The sequence below is a fragment of the Monodelphis domestica genome, chromosome 5 (genome assembly GCF_027887165.1).
Source record: "Monodelphis domestica isolate mMonDom1 chromosome 5, mMonDom1.pri, whole genome shotgun sequence".
Taxonomy (NCBI): Eukaryota; Metazoa; Chordata; class Mammalia; order Didelphimorphia; family Didelphidae; genus Monodelphis; species Monodelphis domestica.
In genome coordinates this window covers 169,512,868-169,535,235 of record NC_077231.1, presented here as the reverse complement: position 1 = coordinate 169,535,235, position 22,368 = coordinate 169,512,868, and the positions used below count along the sequence as shown (strand labels likewise).

Sequence of the window (22,368 nt, the reverse complement as noted above, 5' to 3'; positions counted from 1 at the left end):
TTTTGCCAAAGAAACTTCAAATAGGGTCATAAAGAGTTGGGCAGAGCTGAAAAATGACTTACCACTGGTGAACAACAAAGTGCTTGAAGTCAAAGGCTATTTTATTTTTGTCCCTGGTATTCCCAGTGCTTCAATAGAGTGTCTTCCTTTGCAAATAATACTAATAATAACAGCTAAAATTTAAATAGAGCTTATCATGGGCCAGGCGCTGTGCTAAGTGCTTTATAAATATCATCACTTTTGATCCTCACAACAATCCTGGGAGGTAGTTGCTATTATTATCCTGTTTACAGATGAAGAAACTGAGGCAAACAGAGGCTAAGTTGCCCAAGGATGCACAGCTATTCAGGGTCTGAAGTCAAATTTGAATTCAGATCTTCCTGACACCAAAGCCTAGCACTCTATTGCTGTGTCACCTATTGACCCTATTGTTATTGATTATTGAGTTGAATTGAAGTTTTGTTGGAATTATTTGGTGGACTTTCATGAATGGCACAGATACATATGTATTTATTTTGGGGGTAGGCAAAGCATCTTGTTGGTGACCCTTAACACTCCATCCCACCTTTCCTTCTTCTCTAGCCAAAGCCTGAGGATAAGGATCTGTCCCTCAGAGCAGGGTCAGACAGTCAGTCTCTAGAATACTAGGGCCATTTTTTTTCAATTCCCCAACCTGAAGCACATGGTCTGAAAAAGTATATTCCTTTTGCAAAGCTTCTTTTTTAAATACACTCTTTCTTTTTATGAAGTTGGAGGCTTCCTCAGAAACTTTCAGATGCGGGGGGGGGGGTTCCCAGAACCACGGACACTAAGATTACTTCTCAGCTGTTTTCACTGGAGAAAGGGGGTGTATTTTGGGGGAAGCCCTGCCTATGAGGATTGGGGAAGACCCCTGTCCTGTTATTCCTTCTTTGGATTTCTGAACTTTAGGGGTCCCTAGACTTTGTGATGTTTCTACCTTCCCTTCCTCACTTTTGAGCCCCACATGGATGTCATCAGCTTCCATTTGCTCATTCTTCCCATCTACTTCCTTGTTGATCCTTTCCAGGGGTTTCATCCCTTCACCATCTGCCACAGTCCAAATAGCGACTTGTTCCCTCAAGTCTTTCTCTCCTGACTGTAGCTGGATTGATGGGTTTTTCCACTTCCTAGCTCCAGATTTTGAGTTGAATTCATATATTTTGCCAGTAACTAGAAGAAAAATAGAGTAACAGTTAATCAAGGATTTCGGCCTATTCTCAAAAGAAAGAAGCAAGCCAGAAGTTCTGAATGACTTAAAGATATAATCCAACCTTGCAGAGAAACAGAGTCCATTTACTGGCCCATAAAAGTCTGGCTAACCTGCTCCTTTCAAAGATTATACAACTTAGACAACAACATAGGCAGTAAAAGAAAGGAAATGAACAGCCTAATAATACATGGTCCTGGGGCACCTGGGTGGCTCAGTGGATTGAGAGCCAGTCCTAGAGACAGGAGGTTCTAGGTTCAAATTTGGTTTCAGATACTTCCACGCTGTATGACCCTGGGCAAGTCACTTAACCCCCATTGCCTAGCCCTTACCACTCTTCTGCCTTGGAAGCAATACACAGTATTGATCCTAAAATGGAAGGTAAGGGTTTCAAGATAATAATAATAATAATAATAGTAATAATGATGATGATGATTATACATAGCCCCTGGCTATGTGTACAGTTCATAGTATATGAACTGCCTTTTAGGCCAGCAGTTCTTTCTTAACCTTTTTTGCATCAAAGATGCTTTTGCCATTTTGATAAGACCTATGGACATCTGAGCATAATGGGGTTTTTAAATGCAAAACATAAAATACACAGGATTACAAAGGGAATCAATAGTAAAAAAAAATAAAAATGTCACTATCGATATATATTTTTCCCCCTCCAAGTTCACAGATTCTCCTCTACGAGTTGAACAAGTGTTGAACAACCAGCTCTCCAAAAACGTGCAACACGTTTTTTTTAAACCGTTACTTTCTATTTTCAAATCAATACTAAGTATTGGTTCCAGGACAGAAGAGAGCTAAGGGCTAGGCAGTGGCTTGGAGCAGGACCTCTCAGTTTCCTTTCAGCTCTAAACTCTGGAACCCTGGGATCGACAAGGCTTGTTCTCGCTCTCCATACTCCCGTTGGCTCCTAGATTTCCTTTCTTCCCATAGCTACGGCTCTATACGGGGCAGCTCTCTGTCTCCACCCTGAATACATATTTCCTTAGCCAAGTATCTCTCTCGGGAAAGAGCAGGGTCAGGGAAGACTCTGCTGCTGTCATTTCCCTGAAGCCTCCGGGGCTGTGTGCTCTGGATTCCTCCAGCACTTATGCTAATGTGGGCACATTATGGTAACAAGTACCTAATAATAGAGGGAAGTCTCATTCCGACGGCAGCCTCTCGCTGGAGAGGAGCCATTCTCCTTCAGAGGAGGACTGAAGCATTTAGCATATGAAGGTGGCCACGAGCCAAAACACTTGCCTCCCGAACTGGGTCTCCTTCCCTTTATTCCCATCTATAATTGAGCCTTTGTAAGTGGCTCCAATGTGTGTAAAGGAGCTAAATCTGGTGGCTGACTTCAGGGAGGCTGTGTGAGCTCCCGGAGCCGGTCTTTACCTTTCATTTATCTTTCCCAGCCAAAGGCATCTGGGGCTGTGCTAGCTGCAAACCCGCAGACTTTCGGGGCTGCGTTTCTTTCATACCTCACCATCTAGCCAAGAGGAAGAATGGATTGATTCTGGACTCGACTGGGCTGGGAAAAAGATGTTCTCCGAGGATACCGTCCCCAAGAGTGGGCTTATTATTTTAGGGGAAGTGGGCAGAAAATGCAGTTTAAAAAGATGTAGCAAGCAGGCAAGCATTTATGAAGCTCTTACTATGTGCCAGACTCTGCTTTAGGAAAGGGGAATCAAAGACAAACAAACAAAAAAAATAGTTCCCGGCTTCAAGGACCTCCTCCCTCCCCACCCCCCTTTTTAAACCCTTACCTTTCATCTTGGAATCAATGCTGGGTGTTGGTTCCAAGGCAGAAGAGCAGTAAGGGCCAGGCAATGAGGGTCAAGTGACTTGCCCAGGGTCACCCAGCTAGGAAGTGTCTGAGGTCACATTTGAACCCAGGTTTTTCTAACTCCAGGCCTGGCACTCTACCTACTAGGCTACCTAGCTGCCCCTCCACAAGTCACATCCTTAATTTCTCATCAGCAAAATGGCAGAGGGATGAGGCAGGCCAGTAGGGTGAGGGTTGGACTAAGTGATCTCTAAGGTTCTGTCGAGACTATTGCAATAGCCTTCAGATTGGTCTTCATGCATCCAGGTTCCTCTTGTAGACATTTCACAGAGTTGCCCAATTAATATTCCTAAAACAGGTTGCTGGAGTTCTCCCCCCCCCCCCCCCAGTAGCTCTCTATTGCCTCTAGGGGGGGGAACAGGCTTCTCAACCTGGCATTTAAAGTCATACACAATCTGTCTACCTCCTCCCTTTCCAGACATACTACTTTCCTTCCTATATATTCTACATTCCAGCCAAACTAACTTACTAGCTGTTCCCTAGAATTCAGCTTGTTGTCATCCCTCCCATTTCTCTGCCTTTCCTTCAAGGTTCTACTTATGGACTTACATGCCCCTTCCTATAGGAAGCCTTCCCTGGTTCCCCCAGTTTTTGAGTGCTCTTTTCATCCTGCATCTCCTCTGAATGCACTTACTTGTGTATATGTTGTATTCTGCCCATGGCACCCAGCACCCCCAAGAAGGTAAGCTCCCCGAGGACAGAAGTGGTTTCATTTTTGTTTTAATTTCAATTACATCAAAACAGTGCTTACCTGGGACAAAATAAGCACTTAATAAATGTAGAATTGAATTTTGAGTTCTAAATCCTCCAGTTTTATGAAGAAGCCATCCTAGGCCCTACAATGGCACCCATATGGGCATGGAATGTCTCAGAGAATTTTATATAGGATGTTACAAAAGCATTAGTGCAATTTAATAGCTCACACTTAAAAATGGCTTTGAAAATTAAATGACATTAATAAATGAAATAAACATTAAGTTAGGAAGAACTTAAGCTATTAGTTTCAAATTGCTCCAAGACTATTGGGACATGTATATGTTATTTTATCATGACCTGTAATATCTTTGAGAGAAACAGAGTCAGAAGAAGCAGGAGACGGAGAGAGATGGAAAGAGATGAGAAAGAGAGAACAAACATTTAGATAGAGTCTACTATGTTGTAGGCAATGTATTAAGCACTTTACAAATATTAACTTACTTGATCTTTCTTATTAATTTGATTATTCCATTTGATCCTATCTATGATGTAATGCTGTTATTATGTCCATTTTCAAACTGAGAAAATAGAGGCAAACAGAAGGTATAGGACTTGCCTAGGGCAACCAAGCTAGGGAGTGTCTAAGACGGGACTTGAATTCAGGTCTTCCTCACTCCAAGTCTAGCAGTCTAATCACTGAACCACCTAGATGGCTCTCATGTACCTTAAAGTATTTTGTAAATGTTGGATATTATTAAAATGTATTATGACTTACATAGTGCTTTTCTCACCAATGTCCTGTGAGGTAGGTGGTCTAAGAATTATAATTCCCCCTTTTACAGATGAGGAAACTGAGGCACAGGGAAGGAAATCCACTTGTGCAGCGCCAAACAGGTATCAAGTATTGAAGCTAAGATTTGAACTCAGGTCTCAGGACTTTAAAACTCCCATTGGTTAAACTTTATACCATGCTGCTCTCTATTTGACAAATCAGCCAAGTGGGACCCACATGGAAAAATCAAATATTCTCTCTGAAAACAGCAAGTCAGGAACAAGAAATGAGGTGGAAAAAAATGAAGGCTTGCTGTACTTCCACCTCATTTATCAATAATGATACTATCTCCTTTTCAACTGGTATTTCCATTTATATTACCTGGGTCTAGGGCTTCTCCATCAAAGACAGTGTTAATCTTGGTCATTTCCTAAGAAGACAGAGAGACACAACATGAAATAAAGCTAGGTGCTGACCCAAGAGAAGGCTGTCATTACTCTGGGAAATTCAGACTTGGGCAAGTCTGGCAGCCAAGCTACATGGTACCTCCGCCTGGGAAGGATCAGTGCCTGAGCTCAATCAGGAAAAAGCCAGAGGGGCTTCTGGGGGCCTGCCTGATGCTTAAATGAGAACTACTCATGCCTGACAGACTAAGTGACTTTGAATGGGCAATCAGAGGGGGTCACCTCCTCTGGGCAAAGGGCCTGGGAGCTCCCTGTTGGGAGCCGGGTAGAAGAGGAACTGTGCAGGGGTACCTAATCGACTCCACAACAGAGGAAAAGCAGTTTTCAGACATCTGGTGCCAAGCGGGGCTGTGCTTGGAGAATCGTTGAGAGCATCTATTTCTAAGCCCCTACGCCATCTTTTTAATTATTACAGGCTGAGGCACAGAGATATTAAGTGACTTGCCCAATGTTACTCAGCTATCAAGTTCTCTTGACTATGAATTCAATGGATTTTCTATCCCAATTAATACCACTTAAACCAATAGTGACAGTCCTCTCCAGGGGCCCCAGCCCGTGGCACGTGCCACTCTCCATGCATTCCATATGGCTCTACAGCTGGCTAAGATTTTAAAAGGGCCAGGCAGAAGGAAGCTTTAGGGTTTGGAAAAGAAGTATTCAGATCAAGAGAGACAATAGTCCTACTGTACTTCCCAGACCATGCCTAGAATAACACGTTCAGCTCTGGGCACTTTGACAAGCTGAGGCACATTCAGAGGAGGGTAACAAGGATGCCGAAGGGTTTCAAAGCAACATTAGACAGCTCCTTGAGAGGTCTTTTACCTTTCTTTGAATCCCCATTAACACAGTGTCAAGCACATTGTAGGCACTTAATACATTTTTTTTTTTGTCTGACTGATGGACAATGTTGCTCAAGGAAGGAACTGGGGAGGTAGAGATAGTTGGCTGAAGAAGGCTTAGGGAAGTCTTCAACTTTCTGAAGAGTCACTGGGTGAATGAGGGATTCAATTTATTCTGCTCAGCTACAGTGGACAGAAGCAAGTTCAAGAAGTAGAAGTTAGAGACAGATTTTTGGCTCAATATAAAGAAAGAAATTCTTAATAATTAGAGCTGGTCCCAAGTGGAATAGACTGCTTCATAAAGCAATGAGGTACCCATCACTGGAGTTGTTCAGGCAGAGACTGGACAGCCATGCTTTCAGGATGTTAGAGATGGGGTTCTGCATGGTAGGTGGTTTTGCCAGATGCCAATGTATTCTCAGGTTAATAATAACAACTGTTTCCACAGCACTTTAAAGATTTTGAAGCACTTTCCTCCCAACAAACTTGTAAAGTAGGTGATTTGAGTATTATTGTTGACATTTATAGCTGGGGAAACTGAGGCCTAGATAGGTTAAATGGAGGTGGAATGAGGAGCACCCAACTAGTAAGTAATAGTGTGGGTAGTAGAAGTAGTAGTAACAACAGGAGCAGGATTCAAACCCAGGTCTCCCAATCCCAAAGTCATTACTCTGTAAGCCTATGTAAAAAGAGTCAGTTAATCTTCTAGGCTTGGTCATATAAGAAAGAACCAAAGTGATGTCCCTCTAGCCAGCTGGTCATGGGCATTAGAGCCTTGTTGATTTTGATTCTGATAATTAATAGCTAATAGGCAGTCAGTTGTCAGAAGACACTATGCTAAAATGAACACTTAATTTGGAGTTGAGGAATCTGTGCTCTAATCCCAACTCCTTCATGGTTCCAATCCCAATTCTTTCAGTTATGATCTGTGCAACAATGGGTAACCTATTTACTATCTCTGGGCCTCAACTTCCTCATCTGTAAAATAAGAGAGTTAGACTTCATGACTTCCAAGGTCTCTTCTAAGTCTAAATCAATTATCCTTAGAACACAGGATGGCAGAAATGTTAGCGGTAGAAGGGATCACCGATGCTGCTATTTTACCCAAAAAGGGACCATGAGCCCAAACAGAGAAATGACTTGGCCTAATGTCACCAAGTAAGTGGTCAAGTTAGGATCTCTTGGAACTGGCTTATTCTTTCGGTAGCACTAGCTGAAGGCAAGAAGAATTCTGGTAGAACGATGGCCAGCCAGCTTTCTTTCATCTACTCTCTCTTAAAAAGAACTGAATAGCCCACAGAAAGGTGCTTGAGCAGTCATGTAAACCTTCTTCCAACATCCTCTATGACTAAACCCATGTTTCCTTAAAGGTAAGCTGCTAGAATCCTGTTCCTCAATCCCTCAGGACCTTGATCTATTCCTAACTATTCCTTCCACGTGTAACCCTTACCAGCTACATGACCCTGGGCTTGTCACTTAACCTCTCTCAGCCTCATTTCTTCATTGTAAAATGAGGGTAACAATAGCACCTACTTCACATGATGGTTGTGAAGATCCCATGAAATCATCTAGGTAAGACGCTTTCCAAATCTTAAAGCACTCCCCAAGTGTTAGCTATCATTTTGTTATGAATGCTACAATCAGTAACGATTTTATATTTACTCCTCTTGTTCCATAACATCACTGACTGCCCAGTCCTTACTCCGATTTCAGCCAGGTTGGTGTGAGCAAGTGCCTCTCTGGCTCATGAGGGGGCTGTGCGTGTGCTGTATAATTCCTCTGCCCTTTGCCACACACAGAGACAGCCAGGTGGGCAGCAGCTGGCTCGCCCCTCTGGCCAGTCTGACTGCTTAGGCATGCACACTGAGGCAGCTGCCACCCATCTGCCTCCTCAGCCTTTGCACTGCCACTTCCTCATTTCATTTATCTCCCAGCCCTTCTTTCTCAGAGTAACTGTGACATAGTCAACTCAACCGTGAAAGACAGGCAGGGACACACTGGCTGGGCTTCCTCCGCCCCCAACACTCAGCAGCTTTCAGGGACATCACAAAACCTCAGGACTGGAAGGGACCTACGTGTCCATCTACTCTAAGTGGCACCTGGACCAGAAGCCCCCTTACAGTATCCCTGATGATGGTCATCCAGCCTCTGCCTCAAGACTACTAGTGAAGGGAAATCCTTCCTGAACAGCACCTTCCACTTGCAGACATATCAGAGTTTGTAGATGGGGGAGGATTTCCTGGCATGCAGCTTAATTCTGCCTCATGACCATCCCTGGCTCCCCTAAAGCCCAGCCTATTGGTGCTCTCAGTTTTGTCCTCTGGGACCAAGCAGAACAAGTCTGAGCCCTCCATGGAGGCAGCACTTCAGATCCTGGAAGATACCATTGATGCCACCCCTTCCTTCCCCAGCCTCTTGCCTCAAGATTGCTCTTTTCCAGGTTCTATAGCCCGACTTCCTTGAACAGAGAGATGTCTGCATTTAGCTTTCACCTGCCTGCCCACCTAGCAGGATGAATTCTAGATTGTCAACGTCTTTCCTGAAATATGGTACCTAAACCATAGAATATGCATCATCCTGGAACTGAACACGATCTGACCAGAAAACAGTCCTCTGGGACGGATGATCAACTTTGCCTTCCTCACATTTCCTTTTTTACCTACATGCAAGGAAGATCCTGGCTTGCCTGCTTATATTTGTAGCCCCAGGGTTTAGCACACTGCCCAGCATATGTTGTTTTTCAGTTGTTTCACTTGAGTTTGACTCTTTGTGACTCCATTTGGGGTTTTCTTGGTAAAGGTATACTGGAGTTGCTCACCATTTCCTTCTCCAGCTCATTTTATGGATGAGGAAACTAAGGCAAACAGGGTCAAGTGACTTGTCTAGGGTCACATGACTAATAAGTGTCTGAGGTCAAATTTGAACTCAGGTCTTCTTGACTCCAGGTCTGGTGCACTGTACCATCTGGCATATAATAAGTTCTTAATAAATGCTCAATCTACATAATCTTCCCTCCCTCCATTCCTTCCTTCCTTCCTCTTTTCCTCCCTTCTTTCCTGTCTCTCATAGACAGGAATGATTTCAGGCAAGAGAATGGAGGCCAAGGTCTCTTCTCCTGGCTTCTCCTTGTACCAGGAACTCAGTGTTCTCATGAAACCTCTCAGGACCCCAGAAGGTACTTCTCCCTGGACTTGCTTTCCCTTCACTATTCCTGTACTCATACCTTCCCCATGCCCTTAAAAAACAACTTCCCTGCACCATGACACATTACCTGAAGCCTCTGGTTCTTCTTTTATGAAGTAATAACCAGTTAATCAGTCCATTAGCATTTATTAAACATTAATTCTAGGCACTGGGGGTACAAAGAAAGACAAAAATACCCCCCCATATTTGTTGTCAAGGAGCTTATAGTCTGATGAGGGAAACAATGGCAGGACTTTCTTGTTCCATAGCAAGCTGATGGGTAGGTAGTTTGAGCCCCTACTGGGACCCTAGAAGGGTAGAATTTTACTCGGAGGGTGACCAACTACTCTACCCACCTGTTGAGTTAACACTGCCCATGGGCTCAGAGGGGATTGTCAGTGAATATTATTTAAATTTTAATCATTTGCTCAGAAGGACAATTTTTCAATTTTTTTATGTGCCTGGAAATTCATTCAATGACTAAAGCCAGTTTTCTTTTGGCATCAATAAAGTGCCTTAGATTTTTAAGCTTTTGAGGAAAAGGGAGGTTGTGTACATTTTTGAGAAATTCTTTTAGATTACACTATCTAGAAGCTTAGTGTATACAAGAATGTATAGAGGGCTAGCTTTGGAGTAAGGAAAATGTGGGCTTAAATATTGTCTCTGACACATCCTACCTGTGTAACCTTAGGCAAATCACATAACTTCTCTGCCCCAGGTCATCTTCTGACTACAAGTTACAGAGAAATTGATGATCTGCACTGGCAGAATGAATTTCCATACGAGGAGTTCTCTGCATTTATAAAATCATAGGTTCTGACAAAAAAGTTTATGCCAGGAATGGTAGAATATGTGGGGCACGTGGTGACTCCAGAAGTGCACCTTTCACCCAAAGATTTCATGACTCTTGCATCAGAATAAACATCACATTTGTCTTCCTAAACAAGAGGTAAGGGTAAAGGCAAGATATTTCATCATTACCATATTTTTTAATCCCTCACATCTCATGTGGAGAAATTAAGACAATAAAAAGGTAAGCACACTCTATCTAGCGCTACTATAATCTTTATTTTACTCTCATAGTCCTTTAAACTTTTCCTTTTTGAATTTAATTTCATTTTTTCAGCTAGTGAAATTATTTTCTCTCTCCCACTCCACCTTTTAAACTTCTCAAAGCTCCTTTCATTTGCAGCCTCCCATCAAATTGCTAGAACTTCCCAAAAGGAAGGTGAGATGGCATTTTTATCCCCATTTCACAGATGAGGAAATGGAGAACCTAGTGACTGTGTCATGTCACACAACTTTTAAGTGGCAGAATTGGGCCTGGAACCCATTTCCTGATTCAAAGACCAGCCCCTCTAACCAGACTCCCTTTGAGCTCTGCCCATTTTATAGATGAGGAAACGGGCCCTGAGAGGCTAAGTTCATGGTCATATGATTTCTAGTGGCAGAGATGAGGCTAGAACTCAGGTATCTTAACTCAGACTCATGCCCTCTCCACCTTCCCTTGCTATAATGTTCTGAGAAAGCAAAGAAATAGAGTCTTTGGAAGTGTGGAAGTGGAGTTCTGGTCTTTAAGCATCACTCCCCCATCCCACTTACTCTCCTGGAGGGCTGATGGAGATAATAAACACCACTATTCAATATTTATGAAATTCAGTTCTTCTGCAAATATATCACAAGACATGTTCAGTGGAGGGAACCAATTCTATCAAGAGCTCGTCACACAGCAATCTGTTCCAGTGGCCAAGTACAAGCATCTCGCTGAATAACAAACACCCCCAGAGGATGATGCGGAAAGGCTGGTTTGGGGAGAAAATAACAACATCCTCTAAAGGGATTCGTTCAATGACTGGCCACACTTACCAGCACAACTTCTCTCTTTGCCTTCTTGGTTTCTGCAGGGAAGAAGACAGACAAAAGTCAAGTTGCCTGCACCTGCCTCATTTTAGAATCCCACCTCCCACAGTGGGGTTCCCTTAAGCAGGCTTCCGGCTCAGCGTTGCAAACATAGCAAAGGATTTATCAACTCGTGGAAATGTTTTAGCAGCCTGCCATCATTCCTGGAAATGAAATCTATATTTTTCCCTTACTCTGCCTGGCACACTGGCAGTACCAGTTGGGGGCAAATGGATGTCTAGTTATTTACAAGACTTTCAATGGTTCAAAACTCAGAAGGATGAATCAGGTTATTGATTTCCCAGTCATCCTAGGATCTTGGTACAGTGAATAAACAGCCAGATTTTGGGGTAGCAAGAAGTGAGTTTGAACCCCACCTCAGATATTTAATTGCTCTGTGACTCTGGGCAAGTCATTTCTCTGGTCCTCAATTTTCTCATCTGCAAAATGAGGGGGTTGACTTGATGACTCCTATGTCCTTTTTTGTTGTTTAGTTGTTTTCAGTCATTTTTGACTCCTTGTGACCCCATTTGGGGTTTTCTTGACCAAGATACTGGAGAAGTGATTTTCCCTTTCCTTCTCTAGCTTATTTTACAGATTAGGAAAGTGAAGCAAACAGGGTTACACAGTTAGTAAGTGTCTGAGGCCAGATTTGAATTCAGGAAGAGCAGTCTTCCTAACTCCAGAATTGATACTCTATCCACTTAGCCACCTAGCTGCTCATGAACACCTTAATCTTTTATTTTTTTTAAATAAAACCCTTACCATCTGTCTTGGAATCAATACTACATATTGGCTCCAAGGCAGAAGAGTGGTAAGGGCTAGGCAATGGGGATTAAGTGACTTGTCCAGGGTCACACAGCTGGGAAGTGTCTGAGGCCAGATTTGAACATAGTACCTCCTGTCTCTAAGCCTGGCTCTCAATACACTGAACCACCCAGCTGTCCCCAAACAACTTAATCTTAATGTCCTTAAATCTATGATATTTTTTTCACCATCTGCTTTTTATCTCTATCTCATAAAGCAAATGAGTCTGAAATCTTAGATCACAGGACCATAGGTCTAGAGCTCAAGTGGACTTTTGAGGTTATCGAGTCTTCACTTCATCATTTCATAGATTAGGAAAGTAAGTCAGGGAAAGGGTTTTGCTCAAGGTTATAGAGACAGGGAATCAATCTCTCTCTCTCTCTCTCTCTCTCTCTCTCTCTCTCTCTCTCTCTCTCTCTCTCTCTCTCTCTCTCTCTCTTCCTTCCCTCCCTCCATTCTTTTTCCTATGACCTGTTACTCACATTTGTATACCCAGTTTCAACAAGCCTAATCCTTTATGTAGGGGACTCCCCTAGAAATGCATGATGAAGGGGAGAGAAGAATGATGAGACATAGAAAGAGAGGGCTCCAATGAGGAAAATGAAGAGTTGAATAAGAATACTGTTCTAATTTGCTTTTTCTTATTTACTTTTATCTTGGTTGGTTGTTGTCCTTTGTGCTTGAAGAGGACTAAAATGACATCACAGGTGATGTCTTCTGACTTGTGCACAAATTTTATTTAAGTGAGGCAAAGTTACACCAAGTTGTTGCCTCAGTCTCTCTTCCAGAGTCACCGAAAGACCAGTGGCAAGACAAAGTCAGGCTGACTGGTGATGGCTAAGGGGGCAGTAGTATCTTTGCATTTTCACTGGAATAAATTGTTCTCATCTGCTCTTTCTACTGGGGGAAGTCTTCACATGCTTGGGACAGACACCCTCCTAACTCACCAATGGGTTTGAGACCTGTCAATTACCATGGTTTTCCAGAGAATGGCCGCTGGGCATGCTACAGCTTCTTGGAGCCATAGGTGCGAGCTGGTGGCAGGTGAACACCAAAGGATGATAAGTAGCCCTGAAAAGATCTAGGCAAGCCCTCATGCCAGAGGAAGGTACTAGTCTTCCCTGAATACCCCATACACCCCACTTCTTACCTCTTAACAGATCTTGAGAAGTTTTTTTCCCTTAACATTTTCATTTTATTTTGAGTTATATAAGGAGAATAGGAGCTATCCTCCATCAGACTCAACTCCAAGTAGACTTTCTATGTCCAATTCATCGAGAACAGATGAAAAAAGGGAAAAGAATTTGTTTTAAAGTGTCCAAGAGACATGGAAAGAGAACGGGCTTCAGAGTCAGAGGAGCTTGATTCAACTCTGTTGCTTGGGATTTCTGTGACCTAGGGCAAATTATTTAACCTATCAGCCTGAGTTAAAAATGAGGGCTTCAACTATATACCTCTAAACTTCCTTCTAACTCTCAATTTGTGATCCTATATTCTTTAAGAGCAACTAGGTAGTGCAGTAGAGGCAGTACCAACCCTGGAGTCAGGAGGACCCAAGTTCTTGCTAGCTGTGTGATCCTGGGCAAATCACTTACCTCTGTTTGCCTCAGTTTCCTTATCTATAAAATGAGATGAGAAGGAAATGGTAAACTACTCCAGTATCTTTACCAAGAAAATCCCCAATAAGGTCACAGAGTCAGGCACAACTAATTAAAAAAAACAATAAATTCTTTACAGGACATCTTATGTAGCATATTTCAGCATTGGATGCTCAATCAATAACAGGAACACAAATTGCTCAATAAATACATTTGTTGATTTGACAAATTAAAGTAGGCATTTCCTTAAAAAAAAAAGACTTGAAAATGTCTTTCCATTGTCTATCTCTACTCCTCCTTCCACCATTAATCAATAGCTCAGGGCAATCAGAAGTTGGGTCCACATTGAATGTACCCTATTATCAAGGCTAGAAGCTATAAAGTCAAAATATTGTCCCCATTGAACTCATCTGATCAAAACCATCAAAATCATCTGATCAGGCCCCTTTACTAGGTTGGGGGGCACATCTGCTCCAACAAAACAAAAAACCCAATTTGTGGTAGAGTAAACTGAGCCCCATTGAGGTAAAGCAATGTCCCTAAAGTCAACACAGGTAATATGTAGCAGGGCTAGGATTTGAACCCAGTCCTTTGACTCTAAATCCAGCACTCTCTTCATTGCACACTGACAATTATCTTATGATTATAGTCTTATTCAGATGAATTTTTCTTCCTAAAAAAAGACAGTTTGTATTTCCAGTTATAAAAGGAGGGTGGGAGCGAGTTCTTTCAAGTTCTGCCCTGAGTACAATGTTCCAATAAAACACATGTCTAGTTCATAGCTTCATTATTCTACAAGGGATTGACTTCTAGGTGCTCAAATGAAACGCAGCAGGTAGCAGAAGCCCAACGGACACATCCAATTGAAAGAGTTCTGGCTGCTTAGCCACATTGGCTCATTTTTGTTTTGTATGAGTGATCCCCTAGATCTGGAATGCACCTCTGCCTCCCCTCTGCCTGGAAAGTAAAAATCCCAACATTCCTTCAAAGTCCAGCTCAGGTGTTCTATCTTTGACTGCCCCAGTTGTTAGCAATCTCTCACTCTTGAAATTGTTATGTATTATTTTGTATTTCACTTGCTTATGTGCATATTGTATGTATCACATGGTAAAATGCAAACTTTTTAATGAAGATGCTATCATTTTTATGTCACTAGCATTAATAAAGCTTTTATTAAATGATTTTAGTGATAATAACAGCTATTATGTGTCAGATACTGTATTAAGCACTTTATAAATATTATTTCATTTGATCCTCAAAATAACCTTGGTAGGTGAGTATTATCATTACTCTTATTTTATAGATGAAGAAACTGAAGCAAATAGAAATTAAATGACTTGGCCAGGGTCATCCAGCCATTGAGTGTTTGAGACTGGATTTGAACTTGTCTTCTTTTTTCTTAAACCATTATATTCTCTCTTAGAATTGATACTAAGTATTGGTTGTAAGGCAGGAGATGGAGAAGAGCTAGGCAGCTGGGGGTAAGTGACTTGCCCAGGGCCCCACAGCTAGTATGCATCTGAGGATCTGAACGCAGGTCCTCCTGATTCCAAGTCTGGCTCTCTATCTACTGAGTCACTTAGCTCAGGTCTTTTTGGCTCTATCCATTGTACATCAGCAGCAGCATCCTCTTCTTCTTCCTTTTCCTTGTCCTCTTCTTCTCCTCTTCTTTCTTATCCTTCTTGTCTTTTTTTCTCCTCCTTGTCCTCTTTCTCCTTCTCCTCCTCCTCTATTGTACCTTAGGGTTTACAAAGCACTACCCTCTCATGCTACATTCTGACTCTTGCTTTCCTCCAGATGCTGTTTATGTAGTTCAATTCAATTCGATTCAGTGCAATAAGTACTTATTGAGCATCTCCTAAATGCCAGGCACTGTGAGAATATGCATTGCCCTTTTATCCTCCACTGAGCAGAATTCCTTTCATCTACACCCACCAAGTCCCAGAAGCCAGGAGAATAGACAGCATACATACCTCCTTTTTTCACCCTATGACAAAATAAAAGATTGACATTAATTACCAGGAGACTATTGCACATCACTACACACATAACCAGATGGGTTTCTTTGGGGAGCTTCCTTCAGAAGTATAATATTTCTTTCTCAGGCAATCTCGTTCTACCCCCATTTGATAAATGCTGCCTGTCTTATCATATTACAACTCATTTTCAGAGAGATCGGGCTTAGTTCAGAATTTCTTATAGGCTTCCTTTGATTAAATAAACCATATTAGAAATGATTAGCTGTGGGAGTATATGTTAAAATGGAGATGTTCATTTGCACATTCAACATGAGAGCAGGAATTGCATGCAGGTCCTGGGCTCACAGTAGCTACCCCTCCCCATCCTGAGACATTTACTATATCTAAGCTCCTCCACGGATCACTGGCTTGTTTGTAAGCACAACAGCCACTCTCCTCCTTTCTATTATGAAGCTAAAGCCGTCAATGGCAGCAATTTCCCCAATATGGTACGGTAATGGAATGGATGACTCATACCAAATCCTCATGCTTTCTTTTCATGATCTAGTCATTCATCTATTGATTTCAAACCATTTGAACAATACTAGAAAATATCCAGGATACTTCTGTGAAATGCATGTTCATTATTATCATTCCATCTGTTTTTGTTGTTCAGAACTATGATTTCCAATGGCCTAGGAAATCCCTAATTTGAAAACTCCTTCCACTGATGCAGGTTGACTATCATCTGTAATTTCTTGATTTGCACAGGTACCTGATGTATTGAGAGGTTACGTGACTTGCCTAAGGTCACCCAGCTAGTATGGGTCAGATTCAGAACTTGAATCCAAGTTATAGCACTGGCCTTTCTTCCTTTCACTATACCATAAACATAGTTCATTGCCATCTTTATGGGAAACCCCCCCAAAAAACTAAAACTTGGTTAATATTCTCAAAATTCATGTTGACTAGAACTAAGATTAAAACCTAAAGGTCAATACACTAGGAACCAGCACCCAAGGCCGCCATGCTATTTTATTTTAGAACTCATCGCAGCAAGGCAAGGACAATCCAAAAAGGGTTCATCTACCATAAATTAAGAATCTGTGATTTCAACAACATAGTAACTACACTAGCAACACAGATCAACAGCTTCTTTACATAATAGTAAATGGTCTTCATGAATTGCTATGGGCCAGCAAATAAAATAAAATTTCCTGGTATCTGCCCCTTTCCAAACTTAACTAAGGTAGCCCTCAGTTGGCAGACATACAGTCTGTCACCATACCTATCCCTGAAACATTGGTGGCATCTTCCTGAGCCTAAACTTTGCCTGCATAGCCTTTGAGAGCACAGGATCAATCAATCAATAAGTAAGCATTTATAACATAGCTACAGTGTGCCATTCACTGTGCTAGGGGGTGAGGCTACAAAGACAAAAATGAAACTATACCTGACCTCAAGGAAATGATATGATATTGTGTTTTGGAGCTAGGGGAGAGAACAACAGGTTATATGAGGCATTAAAGCAGAGCTTTGATGGAGGAAGCCTGTTATTAGTCTTTGAAGTTTTCTCCAATTCCATCTCTATCTGCCCCTACTTTTTAATTTTAATTAATTTTTTACTAGAGCCATAATTTCCTCATTATATGGATCTAGCAATCCAGAAACCCCCTTTTCCTTTTGTAGTTTTAATGAATTGCTTGGGCCACTAAGAGACTTACTTGAGGGAAGTCACATAATAAGAGTCAGATGTGGAATTTGAACCCAGGTCTTCCCAAATCCAAGGCCAATCCTCTATCCACTACACTATGCTGCCTTTCTAGTCTCTTTCTAAATAGAAAATAAGTAAGTAAATATGTTTTTCTGCTCAAAATACTACTCCTCAATAATTATAAGCACTGTCAGGAGCACAATTATTAGAAGGACTAATTCTATAGAGTTCCTGCGATATCAGTAGAGGCCATTTTACCAGGGAAAGACAAGGAAAGACAACTAATGCAGAGTAATTACAAGTTTTTTTGAGCCTGTGCAAAGCATGCATTTCTTTGCCACTTGCATGCCCCTACCCCTCTCCCTAGGAGGTCTGAGTTAAGCAGGAGATTATCTTTTTCATAAAGGTGGTACAATTGGAATCAGTTTCCCTAGGTGGTAGAAAGGACCAAGCTCACAGAGTGACTTACAGAAATCCTTTGTCTTCCTTGGGCTTGAAGGAACAGTGTCTTCGGATGAATTTCACCAGTAGGAAGAACTGGTATCCCAGGAGAACCGAGAGTAGCATGGAGCCCACAGTAATCACAAATGGTACGTACCAAGCTGATGAGGAATAAACATTTTCCCTCTGAATCAGGTAGGTGACTCTGGGCTTGAAAATAAGAGGGGGAAGAGGAGGAGGAAGATGGCCATGTTTTATATTTTCATGGTTGGCAAAAATTAGAGCTTAGATTTTCTACTCAATCTGTTTTCATTTCCATTTCTACTCATAAAATTTGCTCTAGAAATTGGATAGTTTTAGAACTAGGCTTCTTTCTGCTTCTACTCATTTTTATCTCATCTTTTGCTCTGATGTAAATATATACATATGTATGTGTGTATATATGTACATATATATATATATCCCCCCCAAGTATCCATCAGTTCAAAGTTCAGAAAAGTTAAGGAATATATGAGGGTGGGCAACCTCTACTTTAAACTTTATTACAGTCTGGCTTCTCAAGAAGGCACACATATGCACATGATCATACATGTATATATGAGCATGTGTATACATATATAAGCATTTATATATACATATGTATATATGCAAGCACACAGAGTATGTGTGTATAGATACCTGTTTATTGGAACATATGTTAAAGGGATTTTCTTAATCTCTCCCTCTGTCTCTTTAAGAGGCAGGAGAGGGGGATTTCTAGGTGAAATAGAGCTCTCCTCACTTTTGTCAAATTCCTACCGTTTAACCCTTACACATATATGTAATAATATTTGTGTGCCTGTATGTGCATATGCATCTATATGTGAATGTACAGTAGATAATATGTGTACCTGTGTAGAAATACATATATGATTATACTGGCTAAGGAAACTCTTGATAAGAACATTTCTTCTACCAATGTAATCGTGCAACTTTCCTACAACTTAACATCATAGAGAGTTGCCTGATATATAGAGAACTTGTGTGTATCAGAGCAGGATTTGAACACAGGTCTTCCTGAATCCAAGGCTAGTTGTCTATTCACTATACCATACAGTTACCCAAAGAGTGAAGTCCCCAAATCCCATTTGGCCCTTGTCAGCATCTGCATACTCCAAAAACTGTCTTCTTGACACATATTTCACTGAGAAGGCACAATACCACTCCAGTCTCTTTTGATCTTTTTAAGAAAAGTTACACTTAGAAAGGTCCCTTCAGCTGCATACTATCACTTCAAGGTTAGGGAGAGAACTGGGTACTGGTCACACAGTGACTGAATTTCCTTCTGCTTTAAATTCTGTGAGATTCTTCCATGAGGGGCAAGAGAATACTTACCAGTCAACAATGGGTGACTAGTAGTGACTAGAGTGGTATCAACTGGACATAAAAATCTGGTATTAGCCAAGTTACGACTAATTAATGGCTGATTAAGAAAGAATAAGTTGTTGCTCAAAGCCATGTAATTGGAGCATGGGAAGTTACATTCCTTGCTGACTTTTATGAATGGAGCAGCCAAGGCATCCTCCATTTCCATCTGAGCTTGAGGCCCTCTCCTCTTCCCAGAATTGCTCGGCTGTAGCATACACAGGATTGCATCCCCTACCACACCTCCTAGCCATTGACATCTTCTCAAGTCCATAGCATTTCCTCCAGGGTCAAAGAGCTCTAGCTAATTGACAGAGGAATGTGGTTGGAGATTGTGGACGCCAAGACCCTTACCATGGATGTGGTGGTGATGACTGTGGTTGGTGGAGGGATAACTTCGATGTTTAGTGTCACTGTTCCTGTTTCAATGAAAGCTTCCGCTTTCTTCCTACTGGTCAGTAAGTTGTCATCTGTTATGTAGACAAGTAGCTTGTAGTTCCAGTCTTTATCAAAACCACTGGAATAATCAAAAGGGGTTGCCAGCAGGAGGCTTGTGACATTTGATCCAGCATTGGGAGAGAAAGTGAAATGATTGTTCTTGTTCCCTGAATTTTTGGAACAAGATCATGGAGGAAAGAGGTAAAGAGAGGAGAGAGAGAAAAAGGAAAAATAAGGCAAATAGGAATATATTTTAAAATATCTCCGATGTCATTTAATCTATTTCATGCCTGAGTTAGAATCCATATAATCAATCAACCAGTCAGTCAATCAATGAGCATTTCTCAGTTACTTATTATAAGCCTAAGATAATGTTCTAGGACCTTGAAAAACAAACACAGAAATGAATGTTCCTACTCTCAAAAGATTTACAGTTTCTTGGGGTACTTGTGCATTGATGTGTATGCATATGTACAGAATAAATATGAAATAGATCATTGAGGGAGGGTTGATACTAGTAGTTGGAGGGAGCAGGAAGAGTTCCTGAAGAAGGTACTGTTTGAGTTGAATTTTAAAGGACATAAGAGATTCTATGAGAAAGATGAATAGACAGAGCATTTCTGCCATGAGAGATAGCTGGTAGAAAGGAGTCAAGTGGGAACTTTGAGTACCATGTGTAAGAAAGGTTGGTTTGCATATATCAGGGGTGTGGAAAAAAGAATAACGTATAATGAGTCTAGAAAGGTAAGTTGGAGCCAGCTTGTGAGAAACTGTCAAAGCCAGAGGCATTTGTTTATGTATGATCCTAGAATCATTAGGTAGCCACTGAGTTTATTGAGTAGAAGACTGATATGATCATATTTGTACTTAATGAAAATCACTTTGGGGACTGCATAAAGAATGGAATGGCCAGAGGAGAGGCTGGACAAAAGGAAGCCATGCGGAAACTTTTGCAATATCCCTAAGAAGTGGTCATGTGGTTGTTTCTCCCTGAAGGCCACTGCTGCAAGGGTATTTGTTTCCTCACCTTCCACTCCAGGGCAGCTCTAATTGCCAACCTCCCATGCCTCCCCCATCCCACCCCATCCTTCCAAAAACACTCTGGTCCATTTTTGGGTGAATAATAATTTCACTGGTGACATCCCCAGCCACAAAAATGTGTTTTAAGTTAGTTTAGAAACAGCAAATAACTCCCCAGATATTCAATTTTGTTGAGGTTTAAAATTATAAGAAAAAAGGATGCATACTCTTTGGCATCACTGTAGTAATGCTTAGATGTGAACTAAATTACCTCCAAGGAGGCTATTCAGGGATTTTTATCTTTGTCATTAAGGAGGATAAAAATAAAAGTATTAGGATAGGTCCTCCCCTTTGAATGTTAGGATATAAAACCTATACAGGACAGATCCAAAAGAGTATGGAATGGGTGTGCAGGAGCAAAGTTTGGAAAAGCTCAGGAGGTGATGATTCCAGGTCAACTAGTGGACCTCAGAGTCCCATGGCAGAGTCAAGAAGCCAGTGAGAAAGGGATGGAGAGGATGACATCAGCATTCACTTGGTATTGACATCAGAAGGAAACTCACTCTTGATATATTTGGTAGTTCACCCCAAGCCATTCTCTTATGACTTTAAAAATGGACAGAACCACAATCTTTTTAAAGAAGCGGTGTCCACATTATAGTGGCCATAATTATCCAGTAACTCATGGTTAAGGTAAAGAGGAAGGGGCCATGAGGCTCTGAGGGATCCAATCCTTGCCTCCATGATACAATAGTTGTGTCTTACCAGTAAAATGGGTCCACATGATCAAATGTTGTTGTTCAGTTGTGTCTGACTCTTCATGGCTCCATTTTTTTTTCCTTTGCAAACATAATGGAGTGGTTTGCCAATTCCTTCTCCAGCTAATTTTATAGATGAGGAAACTGAGGCAAAGAGGGTTAAATGACTTGCCCAGGGTCACCCAACTAGTAAGTGTCTGAAGTCAGATCTGAACTCAAGAAGATGAGTCTTCCTGACTTTAGTCCTTGCACTCTATCTGCTGTACCATCTAGCTGTCCCTCTGGGATCAGAACCCACACCTAGTCAATGAGAACTCTCAGATATCTCTAGAGAGGATTTACCAGATGCTATTGGGACTCTTCCTCATGCTAGTAAGTATTCCTGGAATCTTCCCATCTGTTTCCTAATCTTGCCCAATCTTATGTCATCTTCATTCTCTTCCCACTCAATCCTAGGCTCACCCCCTAAGACTTTGGGCTGCTAAGTGGTACAATGTTTAGAGTGACATGCTGGAGTCAAGAAGATCCAAATTTGAAGCCAGCCATAGACACTTACCAGCTATGTGATCCTGGGCAAGTCATTTAACCATTGTTTGCCTCAGGCTCCACATCTGCAAAATGGGGAAAATAATAGCACCTACCTCGAGTTGTTGTGAGGATCAATGAGATAATAATAATTGTAAAGTCTTTTTTTAGCACAGTTCCTGATGCATAGTACTATATGTTAGTTATTATTATGATAATGATGAATAGGTGAATTTGTTTCATCCTAGGCAGCACAATGAATAAAGTACTGGGCTTGGAGACTCATTTTCCTGAGTTCAAATCTGGCCTCAGACACTTACTAGCTGTGTGATTCTGGCCAAGTCACTTAACTCTGATGGCTTCCATTTCCTTATCTGTAAAATGAGCTGGAGAAAGAAATGGAGAAACTAGTCCAGTAGCTTTACCAAGAAGACCTCAGATGGGGCCAACAGATACTTGGACACAACTGAAACAACTGAACATCAGGACTAGATCTCTACATCGCTCCCTGACCATTTCCAAATCATGCTGAAATGTCCTCCCACCATTCTAGCTCCCCTTTTTTATATTGTGTCTCCCCTTTAGAAAGAAAGTTCCTTGAGAGCCAGGCTACCTTGCTTGCCTGTATATTTATTCTCTTCATTTAGCAGAGTATCTGACTTTTTCAATGACTTTTTATTCATTTCAGTCATTTGCTTCTGAGTGAGACTTATGAGGTTTAGTCATATGGCCTGCATCCATTATATTCAACTCATTTCTCCAGTGGCTCCAGACTTGTTAGTGA

The 22,368-nt window shown here is 41.5% G+C and overlaps 1 protein-coding gene across 1 annotated transcript in view; it reads right to left on the bottom strand.

The window, feature by feature from the left end:
• Positions 1-492: 492 nt before the first annotated feature.
• The window catches only part of CDHR3 (cadherin related family member 3), a 104,258-nt gene continuing 82,382 nt past the window's right edge, over positions 493-22,368 (bottom strand). The window contains exons 14-19 of the mRNA XM_007504100.3: positions 19,198-19,448; positions 17,468-17,649; positions 15,300-15,313; positions 10,889-10,920; positions 4,918-4,966; positions 493-1,191 (exon numbers count right to left, since the gene is read on the bottom strand). Of these exons, the coding sequence (XP_007504162.2) occupies positions 815-1,191; positions 4,918-4,966; positions 10,889-10,920; positions 15,300-15,313; positions 17,468-17,649; positions 19,198-19,448 (905 nt within the window). The 3' untranslated portion in view covers positions 493-814. The remainder of the gene's footprint in view (positions 1,192-4,917; positions 4,967-10,888; positions 10,921-15,299; positions 15,314-17,467; positions 17,650-19,197; positions 19,449-22,368) is intronic.